The sequence below is a fragment of the Canis lupus genome, chromosome 33 (genome assembly GCF_003254725.2).
Source record: "Canis lupus dingo isolate Sandy chromosome 33, ASM325472v2, whole genome shotgun sequence".
Taxonomy (NCBI): domain Eukaryota; kingdom Metazoa; phylum Chordata; class Mammalia; order Carnivora; family Canidae; genus Canis; species Canis lupus.
Window position 1 is genome coordinate 1,103,970 of NC_064275.1, and position 25,984 is coordinate 1,129,953.

At 43.4% G+C, this 25,984-nt stretch overlaps 1 protein-coding gene across 10 annotated transcripts in view; it reads left to right on the forward strand.

Annotated features, from left to right (window-relative positions):
• Positions 1 to 25,984, forward strand: part of EPHA3 (EPH receptor A3) — a 350,038-nt gene that overhangs the window by 202,754 nt on the left and 121,300 nt on the right. For all 10 annotated transcript variants that reach the window (XM_049105248.1, XM_035709836.2, XM_035709834.2 and 7 more), the window contains 2 exons: positions 4,049 to 4,204; positions 4,904 to 5,239. In XM_049105248.1, the coding sequence (XP_048961205.1) occupies positions 4,049 to 4,204; positions 4,904 to 5,239 (492 nt within the window). The remainder of the gene's footprint in view (positions 1 to 4,048; positions 4,205 to 4,903; positions 5,240 to 25,984) is intronic.

Below are 25,984 nucleotides of genomic sequence, written 5' to 3' on the forward strand. Positions count from 1 at the left end.
TTATACATTTAAAGAGTTTCCTGCCAGTATAATTTTATTAATGAATATAAATTATTGAGTCATAGTCTCAAATTTGTTGGGCAGTCTCAGTAGAAGATTTAAAGATCATACTTTTAGCAAGAATGGAAAAATGTACTTGTGTGACTCCCACATATAGTGTGGGTTGTGCTATTCCTGAATTTGACAACTGAAAGAAGAAACACTTTTGCTCATCTCCCCATAAAAATATTAGGCATCAAATGGGGGATGATGAGAAAACATTGCCCTTTCTGAAATAGTTTCTTACTAGGAGTAGATGGCAAAAGACTTGCATCTGTTTAATTAAATCAGTTTTCAATGACTATTCTTCAACATCATAAGGGCAGCTTAGAATTAGTAGGAAAAGATTCCATGGTTTTAGAGAATACTTTGCTTCCAGTTACAGCAGAAAAATCTCTTTTTCAGATCATACCATTGAATTCTTTGTTATCTTGGACACACTATTTTTCTTCTGTTTGTGCTTCAATTGTCCGTTCTGTAAAGTGAATAGATTAGTATCTGACCCAATAATTTCAATACAACTGCTGTGAGATTCCATTGAGATGGTACATACGAAAGTCTTTCAGAAAGAGTAAGGATGTCTACACTATTACTATTTAGGGTCTATTATTGTACTCTGCACATGCTTGAAATCTGATGAATACCAGCACATTGGATGGGTAAAGCCCAGCAGCTAGCCACAGGGGCCAGAGGATGCAAAGCAGGGGCTATCGCGGCTGTACCCCTCAACTGCGTTCTCCATGTGCCCTCCATCCTTCAGAAATACTTTATGCTGCAGGGATAAGAAGCTTGCCTGTGGCGACTTAAACAGATAGGGTGTTATTTTTCCACCCTTATAAGAAATCTTGAGAGACAGGTGCTAGCTGAATCAGCAGGTTCAGGTTCCACAATTATTTTTCTTGGCCTTTGTTGCACATAAACCATTACACTGAGAATCAATGGGACTAATGCAGCTAAAGCAGCTTCCATTACACTTGGACCATCTTCTTAGGGAGAAAAAAAAAAAAAGGTATTTCCAAGACTTTCATCAGATTTCGGTCTGTATCTCTCCGCTCCTCTTTCGGTGCTCACTGGCCACCCATAACGACCACGTCTGTGTGAGGGAGGACTCGGCCCACTGCGATTCTGAGCAAGGTCACCTTCTATGAGCAAGCAGAAAGCAGGTGTTCAGCATGCGACCCATGGCACCCACCGTGTTCCTCAGCTTAACAGCTTGTCTTTCCCTTCATCTATTTGTGTATTTAATTTTGCTATTTACAGGCCAACTTTTACTATATTTTCCAATCTTGCTCACATGGGATTCCCTCCCTGTGGTTCCTTCCAATGGCTCAGTCAGAATGGAATGCTTGCTCCACGTGGCCTGAGTGAAATGCCTGGTGCCTGCTTTCCATCGCAAAGGCCCTTTTGAATGGACAGAATCAGGGACGTCTGTATCTTCAAGGCTAACAGAGGCCTTGAACACCAGTAAATGATGGACAAGCGTTTATTAGACTGAATATATATGTGTCTATGTACCTTTTCCTTTTATCTAAGATTATTGAATCGTATTTAGAGAAAGTCTAGTTACTAGTATGAATCACATTTTTAACTTTTCGGTTTACAAACTATAGCTACTTTCCTGTTATTATTACAAGTCCTGTGCTGTAGCTAAGAAGTGATTACGTGACTGCCTTGTATTTTCCTTAAATGTCCGAGTATAGCCATTCGTAATATTAACAAAAAGTGATTGAGTGTTTAGTGAATGCCTTTATGCTAAATGTTGTAAAAGCAGTAAAAACCTCAAATAAAATCATACAGATAAACTTATAAGCAACCAAAGACACAAAATGAAGCACTGCAACCCAATCTTTTAAAGACTCGGCTTTGCCCTCTTGCAAATTTAAAAGCGCTCGATGAGCTAAATTGAAACCAGAAGTTAAGTGCATGGTTTGTTTGTACTTTATATCATTCCCCCCCAGGCGATATGACATGAGATATGAGTGGAAGTTTCTAACCAGTGCTCAAGAACAGTGTTCAACACCTAATTCGTGTTTGGTTGGGGTGATAGAATTTATCTGAGCGGCCGTCCATGTGGCACCAAAAGCTGTTCAATGTAATGTAAGATAACCCTAGTGCAGCCATTCTTAATAAAACTAGAAAATAGCAAGATTAGGTTAACGATCGCTATCATTTTTAGTTAGTGTAACTGTGCATCCTGACTGCGTATCTCTCTCGGCGGTGTGTTTCTCAAGAAACGTCCAGTGGGAAGATATTCTGGATGTAATGTGTTATCTTTCAAAATGCTTTTAATGATTATAAAAGTTAAGGTTTGTCCATAGAGGCTTTACTTGTGTGCAGATAACCTGTTATTCCCACTATGAAGTTGATACAGGAGAATTCTGGGATTCAATGATAAAATGTATAGGGAATATTTTACATGTCAGAGCTCTATGCCATCAAATCTCAATGTAGCATTGATATTAAGTAGTGGAGATTTAAGAAATCACTGACTTCCAAAGATAATCTGGGGGAAACTTTAAAAATTGGGACCTTCAAAATCCTCAAAACAATTTCAGGAGACTTCTTGGTAGGGTTTTCACTGTGATTTCCGTTGTCAATGTAATTCTGGAATTGAATCCCAGGAAACATTACAGTATTTTGAATCTTACATAAGATTAAACAAAAATAATAGAGTGGAGGCATATTTCTGTAAGAGCAATAAATAAATACATAAAGAACAGTAAATGGGCGGCTGAAATCGATAGTTCATGACCAGTTCATTGGGCTTTAAGAAATGTCATTCTGAGAAGTCCAGAAAAAAAGAAAACACACTTACTTAAAAAGTTTTGATTGAGGGGCACCTGAGTGGCCCAGTGGGTTAAGCAGCCAACTCTTGATTTTAACGCAGGTCATGATCTCAGGGTCTTTCTCTAAAATAAATACATCTTTTTTTATGATTTTATTTATTTATTTCAGAGAGAGAGAGAGGAAAAAAAACGTGAGTTGGGAGAGGAGCAGCGGAGAGGCAGACGGAGAAGCAGGTTCCCCCCTGAGCAGGGAGCCAGAGGTGGGGCCGGATCCCAGGACCTGAACTGAAGGCAGATGCTCAACCGCTGAGCCACCAGGCATCCCTAAAATAAAAAAATCTTAAAAAAAAACCTTGTAATCTAGTAATAATTCACAGGTAGATCAATTTAGATAAAAATTATACCTCCCATGTATTTGAGATACAGACAAGGAAATACATTAATCTTCCATTCAAGCCATTGCCATAGAAGTTAAGGTGCAACACTGTCGAGGCAGAAGGAAAAAAAAGACATAGCTCCCGAGAACCATGCATCAAGATTCTTAACATAGTGGCTCAGTCGGTTAAGCGCTTTGGGCTCAGGTCGTGGTCCTGGGGCCGAGCCCCGTGTCCATCAGGCCTCTGCTAGAGGGGAGCCTGCCTCTCCCTACGCCTCTGTCCCTCCCTCCTGCTTGTTCTCTCTCTCTCTCTCACTCAAATAAATAAAATCTTTTTTAAAAAAAAGAATGATAGAATAACGAAGCCATGATCTGTTCCTTCGGCTGCTTACGCTTGCGAGAGCGGTACACAGAAACCAGTGAAAAGCAGTGGCGTGTGGAATGCAGTGCTCACTGCAGTTCAGAGTGTGCACATGGCATCATGTTCTAGAAGGGAACGGCTACATGGTGACATGGCTTTGCTGTGTTTTCTCCACAAAGAGCTCAATGCCAAGGAAAGCTGTGAAAACACGAGCTGGAAATTTCATCACACTCTAGTGCCAAAATAATCTAAATCTTCGGAGGTTTTTTCCCCTTACGAGTTGGTGCAAATTCAGATGTATATGTGGAGAAACGACACTGGGCCACAGGATGGGCTTCTGTAAATCCTGGGAGGGAAAAAAAAAAAAAACGAATTTTTATTCCTAGTGCATGCATTCCCTAACATTCTGAAATCTGCTTTACATATTTTCAAAAATACATTTTCAAAATGACCACAGGCTTTTAAAACAAGTCATTTTGTTTGTAGCTTGCCGACCAGGTTTCTACAAGGCCTCGGACGGTAACATGAAGTGTGCCAAGTGCCCACCGCACAGTTCCACCCACGAAGATGGTTCCGTGAACTGCAGGTGTGAGAATAATTACTTCCGAGCAGACAAAGACCCTCCATCCATGGCTTGTACCCGTGAGTAGTTCTGCTGCAAACCATGCTTCCATGTTTGGTTTATTTTGTTGTTGTTGTTTTCTTCTTGTTATTGTGCCTCTTTATTTTTATTTTTTTAAAGCATTTGGCCCATTTCTTTCCGTTATCCACATGCAAACTGAAAGCTTCCCTTGCTTCACTCCCCACGCTTGGCTCACCACACATGCGACATTCATCACGCAACACGAATGAGTTTTTAGAGCACTTCCTGCGGCAGGACCCCCAGAAAGAAAGAGAATTTTCTTTATCTTGGTTTCCGTCTTGTGTTACATTTGACGGGATAGGGAGGCGACAGCTGTGGGATCTGCGCTTTTACATTTCTATTCCCTCTTGTTACGTGCTGGTCATAGGTCATAGGGAAAAAGGACTGAGATTTATAAAACTAATAGGAAAGTTTTCATAACTATCCGCAAGGGCATTGAATTTAGTAGTGAATTCCCTTGCTGGCCTTGGGGAGCGCGCCTCCAGCCTCAAGCCAGAACTCCCCCCTTCGTGGCCCAGGGAGGCCCGCGCTCTTGAACCCTTGCGTCTATAAGCTCGTGGACCCCCCAAGGACGAGTGCAGTGGGTAATAGAGGCAAGATGGCTATTTAGCTCCCTCGGTGCCCCTGTAGGTTATCTACGGCCCTGGGAGTGGAAAGCAGCAGTGAGGCTCATCAGTCCTTGTTGAACTGCTTTGCAGGACCTCCCTCTGCACCAAGAAATGTCATCTCCAACATCAACGAGACCTCAGTCATCCTGGACTGGAGCTGGCCCCTGGACACGGGAGGCCGGAAGGATGTCACCTTCAATGTCATATGTAGGAAATGTGGGTGGAACGTACAGCAGTGTGAGCCGTGCAGCCCAAATGTCCGCTTCCTGCCCCGACAGTTCGGACTGGCCAACACCACGGTGACGGTGACGGACCTCCTGGCTCACACTAACTACACCTTTGAGATCGACGCCACCAACGGGGTGTCAGAGCTGAGCTCACCTCCGCGGCAGTTCGCCGCTGTCAGCATCACCACCAACCAGGCCGGTGAGTCCACCTGGCGCCCGCCCGCGCCGGCTCGAGCCGGGAGCAGTGCCGACTCGCGGAGTGGAAAGAAGGGTGGGAAAAATTGCTGGCAAGGGCCCCAGCATCTTCTTTTCTGACCCATTTCGGCAGCGAGGCTACCTTGAATAACGGCACGCACTTCTCCGGGCAGGCATAATATACGTATTAGATCAGTTTGAACTAGTTTAATCCACTGCTTTTCAATTTGGGATCTTTAAGTAATTGGCGCACCGGAGATGGTACTTGTCGGGGCTCCTTGGGACGTTGGGATATTTTTAAAGAGCTTGTAAAAGGTTATGCAGGATACTTAAAATTAGAAATCTCTTTACCTTAGTTATAATTATACCTTATTTTTATATCTTTATTCAATTATTGTATGCTCCTCGGAAGCCCTGAGTATCACAGCTCAGAGATAATTCTCTGATTAATTAAAAATAAAAAAATGAACACATTTTATTTGATAGGAATGACTTGTACTTAAATATTCAAAGTATCGAACTTCCAGAGAAGCGTAGTGACAGGAGGTCTTGGTGGAGAACCGCTGATGTAAAACTATCACAAATGTAAGTCACTTTTGCATTTTGCACTGACAGATTTTTTTTTTTTTCCAATTAAAACAAACTAGTCCGTCGGCAGGTGCTAAGCCAAGGCCCTGGAACATGGACTGGAAAAATGAGAGGACAGGCGGGCCTCAGTTTTCTTTATCTGGCCTCCGCCGGGTGTCTTCTGGACGGCTGGCGGATCTCTTCCCCCGGTCACCTTACACCTTCCCTGCTTTCCCGTTCTCTGGGAACCCTTATGACCTCTTTACTATTGCTTTTGTTTTATTTTGTTTCGCAAATGGGGCAGAGTCCAAAATTGTTTCTGAGATTGTAGTTGCGATTGTGTCCAACACGGGGAGGGGTGTAGCGGACAAGAGCCGCGCAGGTGACACCGGCGATGAAGAGGCCCGTGGCCCGGTGGTCGGCAGGCCCGGCGGCGGCGGGGCTGCGATCCTTGCAGACTCGTTGCTCCAAGGTGCGACATCGGGGAGCCTCCGCCGCCAGCCAGCGGTCAGGGCCCATCATCTACACACAGATAAATGGTGGAGCCCAAACGGGGGGCAGGGGGGACCCAGGCTGTGCCCTGAGGAGGCTCCGGCTGCAGGCACAGGGTTCACCCTGGGGCTGCCTGCTGGGACTGCCCTCCACCCCGGCCGGTGGCAAGGTCTCGGAGGGTGTAGAAAGGGCGGGGAGCCAACTCGGGTGTCTCTAGCTGACAAAGGCCAGAGCGGCAGCCCGGGAACTCGCCGAAAGACGCCACCTCGGGTTCACCTGGCCGGCAGGTGCCAAGAGACGTTGCCCAGCTGGTACCCGGGGAACCTGCACCCGTGGGACTCTGCTGGCCGCTGGAGCGGCGTCTACACTAGTTCAGAGCCCTTCTAACTACCCCTGTGGGTCCCCGGGCGATCGATCGTCTCACTTTCTGATTCCGAATCCCTGTGCTGTTCCTGGTTTCCTCCTCTGTCGATGCAGCTCTCACACCTTTACACCCTGGCATTGGGTGACAAATGCACTTTCCTTGCGGGAGACACGGGACTTTGAAGGAAGCTGAACCATGATTCAACTCTTGTGTCCTGACTCTGTGACCCCCCCACCTCGAAGCTACATCCCATACTGCCAACAGATGTTCTTGCTTCACTTCAGCTAATGGTAGTTAAACTTTGTGACTAATAGTATTTAAAACACTGGTGACTTAGATTTGCCCAGCGGCCTTCCAAGAGCAAAAAAGATGAGTGATGCTGTTGCTAAATATTCCCTGATTACAGCTTCTCGTATTCAGTGAACCAGGGGTTTTAAGAAATCGTAATTATGTGGCAAATGGCTTTCCCGAATCCTATATTTCACACTGATTTACTACCTTGTCTAAAATAGGAGCATCCATCTGCATTATAATTATCTCCTAAGTCAAACAGAAACGTATAAAACAAGCAGGAGCTCCTTCCTTCCTGTCTTATCATTGGCCCCTGGCTCTCGACGTGCATCCATCGGGAAGCTGACAGTTCCAGATCCCTGGGTCAGGGCGACCGCCAGCAGCCAAGACACCAGGAAGTAAATGGGGTTGGAGCTTTGGCCTCACAGTCACAAGTCACAGGGGAGACACACACGGCAGGGACCACAGCAGCTACTCCCTCTAACTACACTATTGTTTGGGGTTTTGTTGGTTGGTTTGTTTTTTAGGGAATCACAGTTGTGTCCACACGATGCAGCACTAGGCATTTGATGTATTCACTTTGGGGTGTCTGAATCCTGCTCTGTGCCTGGGGTGGGGGAGACCCTTGTTGGGGCTCCAAACCCCACAGTTGGAGCATGAGCAGGATCAGGGCCAGGCGGCGGGGCCAGGGAGCCCTGCCTTGTCTGGCTGCGTTTTCGCTCCTGTGCAGGATAGTGGCCGGCGGCCTGGAGAACGGGCTCCGCGGGGCAGGGGCGGGGGCGCACGTGTGCCTGACCGTAGCCAGGAGGCCGCTGACTGTCCTCAGGACTCCGCCCGGGTGGGGGGGGGTGCTGTGAACGCGGGCGGGGTTCAGCCCTTCCACGCGGCGTGCCCGTGGGTCCAAGCCCCGTCTGCGCGGAGAGCCGGCGTCGTGGAGTCGCGGGCCTGGGAAGGCACAGCTTGGTGCCAACGCCAGTCCGTGGTTGCTTCCTCGAGGGTGCGGGTTTGCCTTTCAGTCCGGAAGATCACTGTCCCTTGCTGGGACACCTGCTGGGATACCATGTGGGATACCTGGTGGGACACCTGCTGGGATACTGGGTGGGAACCTGCTAGGACACCTGCTCGGATACTGGGTGGGAACCTGCTGGGACACCTGCTAGGACACCTGCTGGGACACCTGCTGGGATACTTGCTAGGACATCTGCTGGGATACCTGGTGGGACACCTGCTGGGACACCTGATGGGATACCTGGTAGGACACCTGCTGGGACATCTGCTGGGATACCTGCTGGGACACCTGCTGAGATATTTGCTGGGATACCCGGCTGCTGGTTCTCAGCCCCCATCACAGATGTGCCCCGTCCCTCCATCCCATAGCACTACCATGCCAGACTGCGGCAGAAGCACCAGGACAGGCTGTGGGGCTTGCACTCTGATGTCCACCTCACCCCCGTTTCACAGCTGGAGACACTAAGCCCCACAGGCTTTTCCAGCATCCCACCAAGAGCCCCACCTCCCATTTCCATCCCAGCCCCACCTCCATTCCCTGCTTCTGTCCTCATACTGTTTCTGTCGTCCTGTGATCCATGCCACGAGCTACAGAAGTAAATGCTGAGCCGTGGAGAGGAGAGGGACTTGCTGGAGCATTCGCTCTAACCTGTGCACCTCTAGTACTTGGTGCTCCCTCTCAGTCATCTGCCCCGGGGTTTCTCAGGGGTGGTCTCACTACACCTCCCTTACCATCCCTACTCTTCTGCAGACCCAATCTCGTCCTTTGTGCCCTCATTCTCCACAGGTGATCCTCCCTCTGGGATACTATGATTTACAAAAAGAAATGATGTATTTGTTGTTGGTCCCAGGTCAGGGCACAAGGCTCCTTAAAGCCCCTAGAATTTCCCAAGCGATCAGAGTACTTAAGGTGTATGTTGTTGGTCATAACCCCCTCCCACGGGGCCTGAATTTATGTTAACAGATTGGCTTTTGGAAATCCCGTAAGGACGAGGTGGGGAGGATGGCCAGATAAACCAGACCAGGGATCAGAAGGTGGAGACGGGCTGGAAACACAATTCAATCACCAGAGGCCAAGGACAAAATCACTGTTGCCTACGTAATGAGCCTCCTTAAAGGGTGAAAAGATAGGATTCAGAGTGTGTCTGGTTGGTGCTGGTGGGCAACCCATCAGGACAGAGGATGGAAGCTCGGTGGTCCTCCCCTGCACCTGCCCCCAGTTGGATCTGTGTGTGGTGGGCTGCTAACCCCGTAGGCCCAGTGCTTCCTGCACCCTCTCCCCAGCGAACTGATGGAGCCCAGGGAGGAGGTGGTGGGACTGTGACCCACAGCTGGTGGCATCAGAGCCAGGCTCCAGATTGACCTGGACTCAGGCTCAGCGACTGAGAGGAGGGCAAGGGGACGGAGCCCCAGCCTGGAGGACCGGAAGCTGATTCCAGGTAGAAGGAGAGGAACTGAATCCAGGCATAGGACACCCAGCTCAGGGCTTAGGGAAGTCTTCCCATGCTGGTAACCCGAGGGGAAGGGTGCTGTGAGGGGAGTGTTGACGTTGGAAGACACCCGGGTGTGTTTCCCTCCTACGCTGTCCTCACGAAGCGAGACCACAATGGGCAGGAGGAAAAAGTAACTGCTGGCCTTCCTCGCGCACTGCCAGCCCGGCTCCCTAGGCCTCCGCTCCTCCCGTGGTCCCTGCAGATTCCACAGCCTGTGCAGAATGTGCCCAAACAAACCCCTTCCACATCCCCAACATGCGGCCTCCTGGCTCTTTGTTTTTTGTGCAGTTGTAGAGGTTTCCCCTCCATCTTAGCGGAGGTTCAGAGGAATGAGATAACGGGAGGAGCAGTAAGACACACACACCAGGGTGTCAGTCTGCAAGGTTTCATCCTGTTTCTCTCTGAATGTTCAGTCTAAGGTTAGTTTGGTGTTTTGTTTTGTTTTGTTTTGTTTTGTTTTGTTTTGTTTTGTTTTGTAGAGTGATCCTTACTTCTTTTGTTCCCTCATTCATACTAGGGCTTGATTTCTACCTTCACACAACAGCAAGTCCCTTCCTAGAAACCAGTAATAATTTCCTATTTGTATGTTTATGTTAAATTGTTAGGAAGAATATAAATTTCATAGGGCGGTGGACCCTCTCTGATGTTCACATTTGTTTTTGTCAGACTTGGAAACACTGCCTCCTAGCACCTTAAAATCACTCAAATGTTGAATGAATGAATGATGGACATTTCTACCATTCAAAAATTAAAATATAATCCCCCTCAAACAACTTCCTCTCCTTACTTTCTTCCTCTCTGCCAAGGTAACCACCATTCCCCAGTTCACCAGATTCTAATCTAACACTTGGAAGCATCTTTGGTTCACCTTCTACATTTAAGAAGTTGTCACATGCCACTGATTTTTCCTTTCAGTTGTGGGATCCTCATACTTTTTCCTCTGTTTGGAGTGTTCCTTTCCAAAATTCCTGGTTAGAGCATTTATGAATGAATGATGTGATGATCTGCAACAGTCATCTTTTAGTTATGTTGAGATTCCAAGATAAAAAAGAGTAGGAACTAAAATGTATTCATTTAAATAAAACCATTTTACTGCTTAGCAACTTAGATAGGTGTAAAAAGGGCTAATGGGTCAACAAGTACATTGAATGCCTCTTTCACCTCATGTCATATGTGCTCCAGCCAAGTATAGAATCAAAAACAATATATATGGAACAGATGTGTATAAGACACTATGTAATTATGTTTGGTAAAAATTTTAGGGAAGCCCTTGAGGAAGACTTAAATGTACTTTGAAAAAATAGAAATAAATCAGATATAAGGGAAACAAGTATATAAGTCATATCACAGTACTGGAGTTGAGTTCCCTGAATGACAGCAAGGCTAGGCTGGGAGGAGGAAAGTGAACTTGAAAAAGGGTCACAAGAAATCAGTTTGGATAGTCAAGGACAGCCAGCCAACCTGAAGGTCACATGATAGGGTTTTGGATGAAGATAAAAACACTTTGAGTGGGAGGGTAACTTCATTCAATTTGTGTTTTAAGTAGCAATATTGAAAAGAGCAGGGATTAAAGTCAATAATTAAAATTCTTAGAATTTGACTGACTTAATTATAATGAAAGAACGAAATAAATACCATCATTGGGCTTATATGAGAATTTACGTTATCTGCAATTATTGTTTTCAACTCTCACATGGCATTTTAAAACTTTCAAGCTATAAACTTTACCCTCAAAAAATAAGTTTTAGGGATTTGGGCCTTTTTCTCCTTGGATTCGGGATTGCCAGATCGTTGACCCTCAAGTGCCATCCGTCCTAGAATCACTGGATCAACTAACCTTAACTTGACACTTGGGTGAATGCCATCATGTTTCTCTCAATTTACGTTAGTTGTTCCTCCACTCTCTGGGACCTGCTGTTGCTCTAGTATTTCCCTTTTCATTATTTCTCCAATATTAATTTATTTTTTTCTTTGCTCCAGGCATGCACATTAATATTTTTCTCTAGTTCTGTGTAAACTTATTTTTTCTTTATGAACATGATCCTGACCCCGATGCTTACATAGAGAGAATGGAATTTTCCCTCGTCTTTCAATTTACCCTAGTAGAGCTCTGAGTGTGTGTACAATTTCTATCATAAGATGTGTGAAAGTACTACAGATGTGACAAAGTAGTGTGTAGAGCACACTTTTTGTGCTTAAACCCTTGTCCAGATCCCTTGGAAGTTAACATTTTACCACAACGGCTTTATCATTCTCTCCCCCCTTCTCCTTCTCTATATAGATATTCATTTCTGAACCTCTTGAGAGTAAATTGCACATGATGTGCCCCTTTGCTGTTAGCTTCTCAGTGAAAATTTCCTAAAAACACTGTGATTTCTTAGAACCTGAGTACATTTCTCGGAATCAGGACATTCACATTGTTCCCTGCTATTATGTCAGATACTTGTCAATTTTGTCAAATGTACCACTAAAGTCTTAGTGATATTCTGTTTAAGTTCCTATTTATAAAATAGCTCGTATTTATAATAATGAATAAATTAATATTTTTTCTATGAATTAACTCAGATAAGAAATATGAAGGCAGGGGAATCCAACACTGATTTGTAGGACTCTCTAGGTGCTGGATATCACTCTGCAAATTTCATGGCTGCCACGCCATTAAAAAAAATAACAACAAAATAGTATTATTGAAAAGAAAAAAAACTCAATGTAGCCTTATTTGGATGTCCTATTGAAGGACCACTAATTTATGCAAAGGAGGATAACATCTTAGAGATCATCCAATATAATGAAAACATGCCCGCCCTCCACTTTACACGGAATGGCTTCTATCATCCACTTAATCTGATGATCAAAGACACAAATCTTCTTTTCATCTGGTCAAAAATCACAATCATGTGAAGGCATTGACCTAGAAATCCAATTATAATTTTTTTCTCTTTTTTATTTAACTTATCTTTAGTAATGCTGGGACTACAAATCAGAGCTTCGTTACTAATATTAATCAATCCTTAAGTGTACCTTTAAGTGTGCCTATCAGCTTATGTCCAGTAAGGGATGTCAGAAGCCTTGTGGCCAATGGTCGTGCAGCCTGCTACCTCGCGGGGTGAAGCAACGGCGGCCCTTAGGAGAATCAGAAGTAGACACCGTGAATACATCTTGAATGAGCGGCGCGTCCTTTCAAAAAAAAAAATCCTAGGGATCCCTGGGTGGCGCAGCGGTTTGGCGCCTGCCTTTGGCCCAGGGCGCGATCCTGGGGACCCGGGATCGAGTCCCACATCGGGCTCCCGGTGCATGGAGCCTGCTTCTCCCTCTGCCTGTGTCTCTGCCTCTCTCTCTCTCTCTCTGTGACTATCATAAATAAATTTTTTAAAAAAAGAAAAACAAAAAAGAAGCCTTTATCTTGATAATTTATTATGATCCAGAAATAACCTGTTACTGGCTTTTATTTTTGTTTCACTAGGAAAAAAATAATGATAACAAATCAAAAGAAAGGAAATCCTTGGTCACAATTTTGTTCAATAACCAACTTTAAAGGATGGGCATAAAGGTCACAGGAGGAAGAGTTCTGGAATATGTGTCCAAAAAGGTCCTCTGCGCTCCCAATCTTTGGCTTGAGCCTCTGAATACAAGGTCACTCCTCATAGCAATTGTTTTGTCTTTTTTTAAGAACTAAACACTTAGACTAAGTAATTTCTAAGTTTAATAAGGAATTAAATTAATACAGAGTGTATCATGTACTCATGGAAAAATAACCCAGTGTTTACTTATAACTGAAACAAATATCAGAAAAAAAAATAGTACTTGAAAGGCAAAAGTGGTGTAGGACAGTGTCAAAGTCCAATTGTAAATCTAGGTGTTGCCACTTTTTTTTTTAATGTTTTTGAGGAATTTATTCCCAATTCCATTTAAAAACTAAATTAAGGCAGTTATTTGACTCACCTGTAGTCCTTGCATCCTTTTTGAAATAGATGCAATACTACAATACTACACACACATTGTTGTGAGGAGTAAGTAAAAAAAGGTACAGCATACGGTGTAACCACAGGAGTGCATAAATAAGTCACCGTGCCCCGTCTCCCGTGTAATCATACTGATCTTGCTTTGTCTAGGGAAATATTTTTAAAAATGAAAAAAATATATTTGAATAAATGTTAAAGGGTGACATCGACCTCTGAAATATTCTACCTAATGTGAATGGCTGAGGCCCCCATTTTTTCTAAACCAAGATTCATATATGTTGAATGTAACAAGTCTCAGTACACGTAGCCATTCTTGCTCCTCCTGTGAGACACACGCACATCTGTGTGTATGCTGGCTTTGAGGCACCAACAGGAAGATCTGACATAAATGTGACTATGGCGGTTGGATATATTGGTCTACTGTGTTGGTACTTGAGCTAGAACAGAAACATCCATAAAATAAAAGGATAGGTGGGGCACGGGGGGCAGGGCTCAGTCAGTTAGGTGTCCGACTGTTGGTATCAGGTCAGGCCTTGGTCTTGGGCTCCATGCTGGGTGTGGAGCCTACTTAAAAATAAATAAATAAATAAAATAAAGGGATAGGTAAGAATAATAAAATGATAATCAGGCAAAGGATGTCCATAATGATTAAAGAAAAGAAATGGATGGAGATATAGGAAGAAATGAGTGACCAAAGAATGTATATACTTTTTAAGTTTTTATCTTAATCACAGCTGGTTAACATCCAGTATTACATGAGTTTCGGGTGTAGAATAGAGTGATTCAGCACCTCCTACCATCGCTCAGTGCTCAGTGCAACAAGTGCACCCGTTAGTCCCCATCACCTATTTCTCCCGTCCCCTCTCCCACCACCCCTCTGGTGACCATCAGTTTGTTCTTTACATTTGAGAGTCTATTTCTTTATTTTTTTCCTTTCTCTTTTTTTCTTCTGCTCATTTGGTTTTTAAATACCACTTGGGAGTGAAATTATGGTGTCTTTCCCTGATTTATTTCACTTAACATAATACTGTCTAACTCCATCCATGTCTTCGCAAATGGAAGGATGTCATTCTTTTTTATGGCTAATGTTTGTCCATTATTTGTCCCTTCTTATTTGTCCCGTCATTGGTTGATGGGCACGTGGGCTGCTCCCACAGTTTGGCTACTGTGGATAATGCTGCTGTAAACATGGTGCACGTATTCCTTTGAACTGGTGTTTTCTAGTCTTTGGGTAAATAGCCAGTAGTAAAATTGCCAGACCTTAACTTCTTTAGGAACTCACATAATCTTTTTCATAGTGGCTGCACCAGTTTGCATTCCCACCAACAGTTCAAGAGGGCTCCTTCTTCTGAACATCCTCTCTAATACCTGTTGTTTCTTGTATTGTTGATTTTAGCCATTATGTCAGGTGTGAGGTGATATCTCACTGTAGTTGTGATTTGTATTTCCCTGATGATAAGTGATGATGAGCATTTTTCCATGTGTCTGTTGGCCATTTGTTTGTCTTCTTTGGAAAAGTGTCTGTTCATGTCTTCTGGCCATTTTTAATTGGATTATTTGGTTTTTGGTTGTTAAGTTTTTTAAGTTCTTTACATATTTTGGATACTAACCCTTTACCAGACCCTTTACCAGATCATTGGCAAATACCTGCTCCCATTCAGTAGGCTGCCTCTTAGTTTTGTTGATTGTTTCCTTCACTGTGCAGAAGCTTTCTGTTTTGATACGGTCCCAATAGTTTATTTTTGCTTTTATTTCTCTTGCCTTAGGAGACATATCTAGAAAAAACGTTGCTATGGCTGCTGTCAGAGAGGTTACTGCCTATGTTCTCTTCTAGGATTTTGATGGTTTCCTGTCTCATATTTAGGTCTTTAATCCACTTTGAATTTATTTCTGTGTCTGGTGTAAGAAAGTGGTTCAGATTCTTTTATTTATTTTTTTTTTTTTTAATTTTTTTGTGGTTCAGATTCTATTCGGCATGTGGCTGCCCAGTTTTCCCAACACCATTTGTTGAAGAGACTGTCTTTTTCCCATTGAATATTCTTTCCTGCTTTGTCAAAGACTAATTGACCATAGAATTGTGGGTCCACTTCTGGGTTTTTTATTCTGTCCTATTGATCTTTGTGTCTATTTTGTGCCAGTGCCATACTGTTTTGATCACCATAGCTCGGTAGTAGAACTTGAAGTCAGGAATTGTGATGCCTGCAGCTTTACTCTTCTTTTTCAAGATTGCTTCAGCTATTTCGAGTCTTTTGTGGTTCCATACGAATTTTAGGATTGTTCATTCTAGCTTCTGATAAATGCTGTGGATATTTTGATAGAGATCATATTAACTGTGTAGATTACTTTGGATAGGATAGACAAGTTAACAATATTTGTTCCTCCAATTCACGAGCATGGAATGTTTTTCCATTTCTTTGCATCGTCTTGAATTTCTTTCATCAGTGTTTTATAGTTCTCACAGTAAAAGTCTTTCACCCCTTGGTTAAGTTTATTCCTAGGTATCTTATTATTTTTGGTGCAGTTGTAAACAGGATCAGTTCCTTGATTTCTCTTTCTGCTGCTTCATTGCTGGTGTAGAGAAATGCAACAGATTTTTGTACATTCACTTTGTATCCTGCAAATTTACTGAATTTGTTTCTTAGTTTTAGCAGTTTTTTTATGGACTCTTTTGGGTTTTCTAGATGTAGTGTCATATCATCTGCAAATAGTGAGTTTTATTTCTTCCTTAGAAATCTGGATGTCTTTTATTTCTTTTTGTTGTCTGATTGCTGTAGTCAGGACTTCAAGTATATGTTGAATAAAAGTAAGAGTGGACATCCTTGTCTTTTTCCTGTCCTTTGGGGAAAAGCTCTCAGTCTTTCCACATTAAGGATGATGTTAGCTGTGGATTTTTCATATATGGCCTATATTATATTGAGGTATATTCCCACTAAACCTATTTTGTTGAGGGTTTTTGTCAAAAATGGATGTTGTTCTTTGTCAAATGTATTTTTCTTCCATCTATTGAGATGATTGTATGGTTCTCATCCTTTTCCTTATTGATGTGATGAATCATGTTGATTGATTGCTGCACTGCAACCCAGGAATAAATCCCATTTGATTGTGATGCATTATATTATTATTAACAATTAGGTATTGTTGGATTTGGTTTGCTAGTATTTTGTTGAGGATTTTTGCATCTATGTTCATCAGAAATATTGGCCTGCAGTTCTCTTTGTTTGTGATGTCTTTATCTGGTTTTGGTATCAGGGTAATGCTGAACTTATAGATGAATTTAGAAATTTTTTTCCCCCTTTTCTATTTTTTGGAATACTTTGATAATAGGTATCAACTCGTCTTTAAATGTTTAGTAGAATTTGCCTGTGAAGCCAGCAAGCCCTATACTTCTGTTTGTTGGCAATGTTTTTATTACTAAGTCCATTTCTTTGCTGGTAATCAATCTGTTTGAATTTTCTATTTCTTCCTGTTTCAGTTTTGGTAGATTGTGTGTTTCTATGAACTTATCCATTTCTTCTAGGTTGTCCAATTTGTTGGCATCTAGTTTTTCATAATATATATTCCTTTAATTGTTTGTATTCCTGTGGTGTTGGTTGTTATTTCTCCTCTCTCGTTTGTGATTTTATTTGAGTCCTTTCTCTGACAAAAGAATATTTTAGCAATCATTCCATATAGAGTTAAAATAGTAAACTTTTAACCAAAAACAATGTTGTGATGTGAAACAAAGACTACAATTACTTAACATTACCCTAAGTAAGACTGAGAAGGACAAATACTATGATCCCACTGGTATATGGAATCTAAAAAGCAAATGAATAAACAAATACACAAAAAGCATAATTAGAGATATAAATACAGAGAACGAACTATGGTTGCCAGAGGCAAGTGACAGGGAGGCTAAGCAGAGTGGGTAAAGGGGAGTGGGAGATTCAGGCTTTGCAGTTATGGAATAAATAAGTCATAGGGATAAAAGGCACAGCATAAGGAATACAGTCCATGATATTATAATAGCAATGTATGGTGACAGATGTAGCTAGCTGTGCTTGTGGTGAGCACCGCATAACGTATAGAGAAGTCGAATCACTACTGCGTTGTGTACCTGAAACCCATGTAGACATCCTGTGTCAACTATAGTCAAAAAAAAGAAAAAAAGGCCATAGGGAGGTTTGAGGAACTGTCTTTCAAGAATAAAACTTGAAGGCAGTTCTCCTTGGTTCCTCAATATCAGCTAGTAAGGAAAACAAAATCTACAACAGGAGCTTTGACCCTGAGAAGTCCTATGATTTCCTGAGACTTTGTAGCTTCTCCATGCCTATCACTTATTAATCTGCTTTGCTGAAAATAAATAAGAGCAAACCCCTAAAAGGAAAAAAAGTCATCTTTTACTTTTAATCATTAGAATATTAGTTGTTTTTAAAGTACATTTCAGTAAGTCTATTAATTTTAAATGCCAAAAAATCATGCTCACTACAGATATTAAAGAAAAATATTTCTTCTCATGTACTTGTGTTTGTTTCATCTTGCCATTTGAATATAGATTTTGAGCAGTTTGTCCGTCTTTTTCCATCTATGGAGGTTGATTTTGTATATATCGTCTGAGGAACACATATTACAGTTATGCAGATTTCCAACATGCCAAGGAAAAGGAGCCTCTATTTCTATTTCTATTTCATTAAGGCTTATTTTCTTTCTATATTAAAATGCTTTCAAAAAGGTTTTTCAGGGCAGCCCAGGTGGCTCAGCGGTTTAGCGCCGCCCTCAGCCCAGGACCTGATCCTGGAGACCCAGGATCGAGTCCCACGTTGGGCTCCCTGTATGGAGCCTGCTTCTCCCTCTGCCTCTGTCTCTGCTTCTCCCTCTCCCTTTCTCTCTCTCTCTCTCTGTCTCTCATGAATAAATAAATAGAATCTTAAAAAAAAACAAAAAGGTTTTTTATAGTTGATATCTGAAATACATCGCCTAATATAACATTAACTCCCAGTAAAGAACTAAATTTTAGAACATAACATAGTTATTTGTTGATTTGAACTGATATGGGAGAAAAACTTAGTCTGGTTCAAAATTTTTATTTCTGAATAGTTGAAGAAATAAACCCCATCAGTCTTCCTTGAAATATGCTCTCATTCTAAGCTATTTTCATGAATTCTTGTTATTGCAGACAGAAGATAAATGTCCCTGTTGAAGTTCTAATATGAAGCAGCTAGATAAGGAACAAGGTTTTACCACTTACTATTTATGTGTGTATATATACACAGGTCGAGAATAGACAGCTCAGAAAGAGTTAAATTATCAAAAGTTTGTAAAGTCGGGCAGCCCTGGTGGCTCAGAGTTTTAGCGCCGCCTTCAGCCCAGGGCATGACCTCGGGGTCTCGGCATCAAGTCCCGCCGTCGGGCTCCCTGCATGGAGCCTGCTTCTCCCTCTCTCTCTCTCTCTCTCTCTCTCTCTCTCTCTCTGTCTTTCATAAATAAATAAATAAAATCTTAAAAAAAAAAACATGAAAAAAGTTTGTAAAGTCTAATGGATCTGAGACAAAAAAGTCTCTTTTCTACTAAATTGCTTGAACTTGGATAGTTTTAGTCTTAACTATCTTATCTGTTAAATAAGAACTACCTCTACATCGAGGCGTAGTCAAGACGGGACCCCATGCCTGTAATGCCGTGTGTAGTGCTGGCCTCTCGCAAGTGACAGACACTTGGTAGTTAGTATCTTTAATGAACTTTTAGAGCATGTGCAACACACTCGCTCTTAAAGATCAAAGTAACTTTTACATAAGTCCTGGTTTTCTTTGCCAGTAAGTAACGTACTTAATTAGTTGCTTTTTTCTGTTACCTAAGTGATGACTGAGTACTTAGTATGAGCCAGGTACTGTGCTGGATGCACTGTGGGTAAAGTGATGATTAAGATGTGGCTACTATTTTCAAGGAGCTCTCAGTTTAGTAGGAGATCTTAAAGATTTTAAGAAACCAGCGTGAAATTGATTGGTTTGGCCAAGAAAAGGCAAGCAAAGCCAGCTGCCAGGAAACTTCAACAAGCATCAGCAGCTCTGTGAAGCTCCCCAAATGAAATATGTATCTAGAACTCACAGATAATGCCAGATTATATATGCTAGCTTCTTCTTTTTTAAAATTATGATTACTAATGGAGATACTTAAAAACTACCTTTTTAATGATGTGTTTTGTGATGTAATTCTAAGAAACAGAATACTATACCAAAGAGGAAAAAGGAAAATTATGTACAAATTATAGTTCCCTATGAAATTTAATGGTCTCTCAGCTGCATGTATCTCCATCGCATAAAGCACTTAGTCAAAATATATAAAATTATAATAGTGGGATGAGACCAAATATTTAGATCCGTCTAGTGAAATTCTCCACATGGGTCTCGTTTTATTCATCAATCTGTCCATTCACTCTTCTGCTGATCAATCAAGCTTTTTATTGGAACAAATCCAATTCCATTTATTTAAATTTACAAATTTATAGATAGTTACCATGTAAAGTATATGAAACTAGAAGGCTCTGAAATCAATGACAGTAACTATCACGGAAGAAACTATCTCAGCAAATTAAGAAAATGTCAGAATTTTAGAAATGTTCATAATAATCATTGTAAGCATGAATTAAAATTTTTCTAGATACACAACCATAATTTAGCACTGATGACATGTTATGCCAGGTTTTACTACTATGTCTTTTAATATTTAAACATAGGATATCCACGTTTATAATTATCACCTATTTGTGAAAGTTAAAAGATATTGCCCACTGTCTCTATTACAAGTAAAAAACTATCGAATTGAGTTTCAAAAAGAGAAATCTCTCAAAGAAATTAGATATAAAGGAATAATCCATCATTCTTTATCCAAGTTGAGCTGCATATACACTTCATTGGGAGATGAGTTTATCTTCTCGGGAAGTACTTGAAAGGATTCTAAAATCTAAGTGGTTTACACACGTAATACTGGTATTTATATTACCATTTGCTATAATTTTTAGAATACTAGGTGAAGTTTTAAAAATTATATATATTCACATAGAAATCACTTCTTTATCAGTAGTTTCTTATTTAATATTTTATTATTTCTTCTTGGACTGGTGGACGTATATTTACGTGTACCTTACAGTTGTCGTGGTCTACAGGAACTGTTGAATGGACACAAACATCGGAGTATGTGTTAGGTAAAGGAGCAACCAAGTGTGGAGTGCCAGCAGTTTGCCAGTCTGCTGAGTATTTTTAGGTATCATTGAAGGCTTAAAACAACTCTATAATTTGAGCATCATTACTCTCATTGTGAGAAGACAAAACTGTTTCAAGACTTTAGTTAAGTAGCACCATTTATCTAGCTTAGATGGCGGAAGGAGACTTGAACTCAGGTCTTTCCAATACAGTGGTTTTCCCAGTTGTCAGTAAACAACCTACTGCTTATGGGGATTTAGTTCAACCATGTATCACCAGGACACTAGAAATCAATGCACATAAATCAAGCATCGGTTTTTGTGTCCTGACTTTATTTGAAAGAGAACATCCCTTCTGTAAATTAAAAACAAAAAAACAAAAAACTGCCATTTGCCAAAAAATTGTGACTAATTCCGTAAATGTCTGTCCACATTATACTCCTGAGATCCTTTCATGAACCACTCAGGGTGAAGCTGGAACACTTGGTGAGTATCAATCTGCTTCTCACTGATACCAACAGCCTCGCCGCCAGTCGCCAACTCCATCCTTCCAGGTTATTTAGATCAAAGCTGCTGGAGTTATCCTTGACTCCCTTCTCCCTCTTACATCTTACCTCTGATCCATCAGCATTAAAAAAAAACAAAAACAAAACAAAACAAAACAAAAAGCCTTCAACGTATGTTGAGAATCTGTCCACTCCTTACTATGTTCATTGCTACCACCCTGGTTTCATCATAAACTGACTGGATGTCTTCCTTCCACCTAAACCTTCTCTACAGAGATAAGCCTCTCGTAACTATACTAGAGTTTAATATCATTCATGGCTTCAATTAATAGATTAATGGTGTTTGCATTTTTTTCTGAGATATTTTATAACTAGTATAATTTCCTAATTACCTCAAATATTTTATTTACTTCCCTTTTCCTTTTAAGAGAGACAGGCAAGATTTTTTATTATTTGATCATGAAAAGATGAAGGAGCCTTTCAAATGACCAGGTAGGTTTATCTAAAAAAAAAAAAAAAAAGTCTCAAGCAGGACTTGCCGCTAATAATTGTATGTTCTTAAATGCTGACTCATGATTTTGATGACTTACTGAGTCGATAGGTTGAACACCTGACGTTTCTTTCCTCACTTAACACCTCACATGTAAAATACTCATCTGAAGCTTACCTGGAGTGCACATGTGGTTTTGAACCTAAAAGAATACACTGAAATAGTAAGAAAAAAAGAAGCATCCATTTTACCCAAGGTATAGATAGCTCAGGCTTTCTCGGACCCTTTGACTTTTGGAAATAAAGACCTAGGAGTCCCTAACCTAGACATTTTGTTGAGACCCATTTTTAAAAGGGTGTCATGTGTAGCCCAAGATATAAGCTTGAAAGTTGATACGAGTGGGGCTTTGTGACAGAACCACAGATGTTCAGTACATGATATATTTATTTTTTACCCCAGTGGCCCTTATAAAAAGGGCCATAAGATCGGCTTATAACAAGTCAACTAATGACATGATATAGAGAGGCCCCTGGTTCAGTGGCTGTTGTTACAGCTGCGTCCCATTACCTTTTAGGGACCTAGAACACGCTTGCATTCCGAGTGGCATTTATCTTTTGACTATCAAACATTCCTGCCATAAATAAGGATTTTCCCTGCTTTTCAAAAATGTTTCACAGTTTAGTCTAGGGGACGCGAAAATGTTGCTTTTCCTTAATGAAATTCCCCCTTTACGGATCCCTAGAGCTGCAATGAGCATTTTCTGAGGCCCAGCCCCGCTCTCCTCTCCGCCGGGTCCGGGCTACTCCCTGGGCCCACAGACGTGATGATGACCTGAATTCCACAAAGCCAGCCCTGGGGACCGCACGACAGTCGCTTGCGATCCTGACTTGATCGCTGTCCCTCCGCTACTCCTTCCAACGGGGGGTGACGCAGTCCATCCTAGGACGACCACCTGCCGCCCGAGCCCGAGCCCGAGCCCGGGAAGGCCTCCGGGGGTGGACCCGGCCCGGGGCTCCGTGAGTGCAGGCGCCGGGGGATGGGGGGGGGGCGGGGCTCGGGCACTGTCGTCTGAAGCCCCAGGGTGGCTGTGGGGACGCCGCGTGCCGGAAACAAGAACCACACTCGTTTCCCTCGCGAGGGAGTCCCGAGCGCACGCGGGCCACGGCGTCGAGCGGCGCAGCTGCTGCCAGCCCAGCGTCCCCCGCCTTCGGGGAGGAGCAGCCTGGAGGTCCGTCCTGCGCGACCGCCGTGCCGGGAGCACCCCGCTCGTCCTGCCCCGTGCCCCCGCTCGCCGGGCTGGCGGGCGGCGGGCCTGCGGGGTGGGTGCCCCTGCGCCTGCACCTGCCGCCGCCCGCACCCGCCGCCGCCCGCACCCGCCGCCCGCACCCGCCGCCGCCCGCTGAGCGCGCACCGGCACGCGGACCTGCTCTGAGGCTCGGGCCGCCGCGGGACGAGCGGGCGGGGGCGCTCGGGGGGGGGCGCGCCAGGTGCCCCCGAGCCTCTGGGACAGCCCGGGGGCCCCCCCGCACCGCCCGCCCGCGAATGACGGACAAGTCTTGCTCAGTTACGGGGCAGCGTTCGTGCCGGTGCGGACCCAAGCCACGAGTCAGCCGCCGCCGCCCTTTGCCCCTACGGGTTCCGCAAGATGATTCACACAAGCCCGAGCCGTGACCTCGCTGACATCCCTGGTTGTGGCCCCGAGACGACAGTTCTATGGATCTGTGTGGAACGAGGCTGCGTGCCTGTCTTGTCTTTCCTTTCTTGACTTTTTTTTTTCTTTGCATAGCTTTTGGTTTTGTAAGTATTCTTGGAAAGCATTGCTTGCATTGTACACTGTGCGAGTGTATACGTGGAGAGAGCCGGGAGCGATGGGTCTGGAGGCGCGAACGCGGGCCCAGCCCCTGCAGGCCGGGCTCCGGCCGCCCAGTTCCCCGTCCCCGGGAAGGGCTTCGTGTTCTCCCAGGGCCGCGGCGTGGCGTGAGCCGCCTGCTGCCGCCAAAGCCTGCGGACTTCAGCGTTCGCCTCATCTGAGCCCCACCTTCCGGGCTGACCTCCGGACCGGTGTTGCTCCGGACACCTGGGCCAGGATAAGTTGTTCCACACACAGCAATAATCTCTGGATTTCACCCGCTGACCATCCAGATATTCGCCCTCCCTGAGTCTTGCTCATTCTTTGAGATTCTTTTCTTAGGCTTCCTTTGGCCTGGACGCCTCCTGCGTCACTGAATATCCTCACCCAGGCCTACCCCAAATACAGGAGTTTCCAGGCCCCCTTCAGGTGACCACTTACCAATAGCGATGGAATTGGCCAAAAGGCACGTGTTAGTGTTTCTTACTGATAAATATCTTGATGCCAACAACGTACTTTTGGAGGTCACCTTCACACACACCTCTTTTAGGCAGAATTCTAGACACCTATCAGGTTTGATGAGGAAGCCTCTACCACACTCCATCCTCCCTTCTATTTTTAAGGGGGACATCCCTAAATTTAGGAAGGCATTCTGACTGCCAAGGGCACTATTTCGAGAGCTTGTTGATCATCCCTGAGGGTGCTCCCTGTGAGAACCCTCAGCTCAGTGATTTTTAGACATGGAATTGCTTTAGGAAGTCACTCAGAAGCTTTCAGCGCACCAACACATACCTACGCCAAGTCGATCCTACAGATTTAACGTCTCTGAAAATAAAAGTAGGGCTCCTTAACAATGTATATTCAAAACACTCTATATCCAAATCTCATCAGCAAGCACTCAGAAGTTCTCAGGAGAGTTTTTCCCACCTGCAAAGTTTCGGATGGGCGCAAAATCTACCGCCCGCTCACCTTTGATGTCTCTGCTCAGTTTGAGCTGAGATTAACTGCCTGGCCTAAGCCATGCATATTGAATTTGTAGAAATAGAAGATGGAAAAACCTCCATTAAAAACTAGATTCATGTGTATTAATATTATGTTGGCTTCAAAAGACAACACTTATTTTTCTAAACTTCATGCAAATGTTAAAGATTATCTTCATTTTATCAATATTTTCTGAATCCATTGATCTCTAAAGGATTCTAACATCCATTTGTATTTGATTTTCTTCCAAAGTTATTACAAAGTAATGTGAAGGTCTGTAAGATACAGACTTTACCCAAAGGATGCATCAACTAGTGGTTAGTTATTGTTCTGCATTTTGAACAGTCGGTGCAGCTTTTAAAGTTTTTTTCTAAAATTTATTTTGTAAAGTGATTGCACTGTTGTAACAATGAAATGTTTTGCTATTCAGTTTAATTTCGAGATATTTATTGAACACTGCTATGCGACCAACCTGGTGCTGTGTACAGTGGGGGATGTAAGGATAATGAGCACATGCCAGCCCCACCCCCCCGCAAGGAATTTATCATTAACTTCGACATCTAATCACCTAAATATAGTTTTTGCAAATCAAAATGTATCAGAATAAAGAAAAGGGATGATTATTTCCAGTTTGGAAATTGAGAATGATTTTATTGAAGAGGTGGGTTGTGAGGTGGCAATGGAAAATAAGCACTGCCTGGAGGACGTATGGGGGAGGGAGCACTGCCTGGAGGACGTACCGGTAAGGCAGTGAAGTGTGCACGCCCCAGAGTGTTCAGTTAGACTGAAGTAGACATACACTAACACCAATATTTGCAAACAGATTTAGTGGAGGACAGAGAACGAAAGTGAGGTGAAGGGGCCGGAGGCGCAGCAGCAGACCCAGGCTATGCTGGCTTTCCTTACGCCCTGACCTCTGCAGTGCCTGCCGGGCCCCGCCTAGTGACCGCCTGCGCCCACCAGGGTCCTGCCAGCCCTGGGCGCACACCGTCGCCTCGCGGTGGCACCGTCCTTTACTGCTCAGTTCTGGACGATGTCTTCTGAAAAGAAACCACCAAGAATTTGCGCTCTTCAGTTTAGGGGGCGATTTCCAACTATCGAGCCCTTCTGGTTCCGGAGCCCATTGAGCAACAACAGTAATGTTGGACAGAAAAGGATGAGGGTGGAAGTGACCCAGTATCTTGTGTAGCACGTCTACCTTCCAGCTGTCATTGGTGTGGGAGACCCAGCACCCTACGGAGCCCACGCAACTTCCTTAAGTCAAGCATGCATAGGAATTTTTTTTTTTTAATTTTATACCTAGCGGTGCTTGTGTGTGCTACAGATTTGGGACAGGATGCCCAAAAAGGGATGGGGTTTTTCTGCAGCAGAATGGCATGATGTGACCTGGACTGAGGGGTCTGACTAGAGTGGACACCTACCAATAACCCAGGTGGACAACAGCAGCGTCTGAAGCAAGTGGGAGGAACTAGGGAGACAACCTCTCAGAGATGAAAATCAGGATGTACAAAGAACACGGGGAAGTCGCAGCTCGCTCGTATATGAAAATGATAGAAACACGTAGGAAACAGC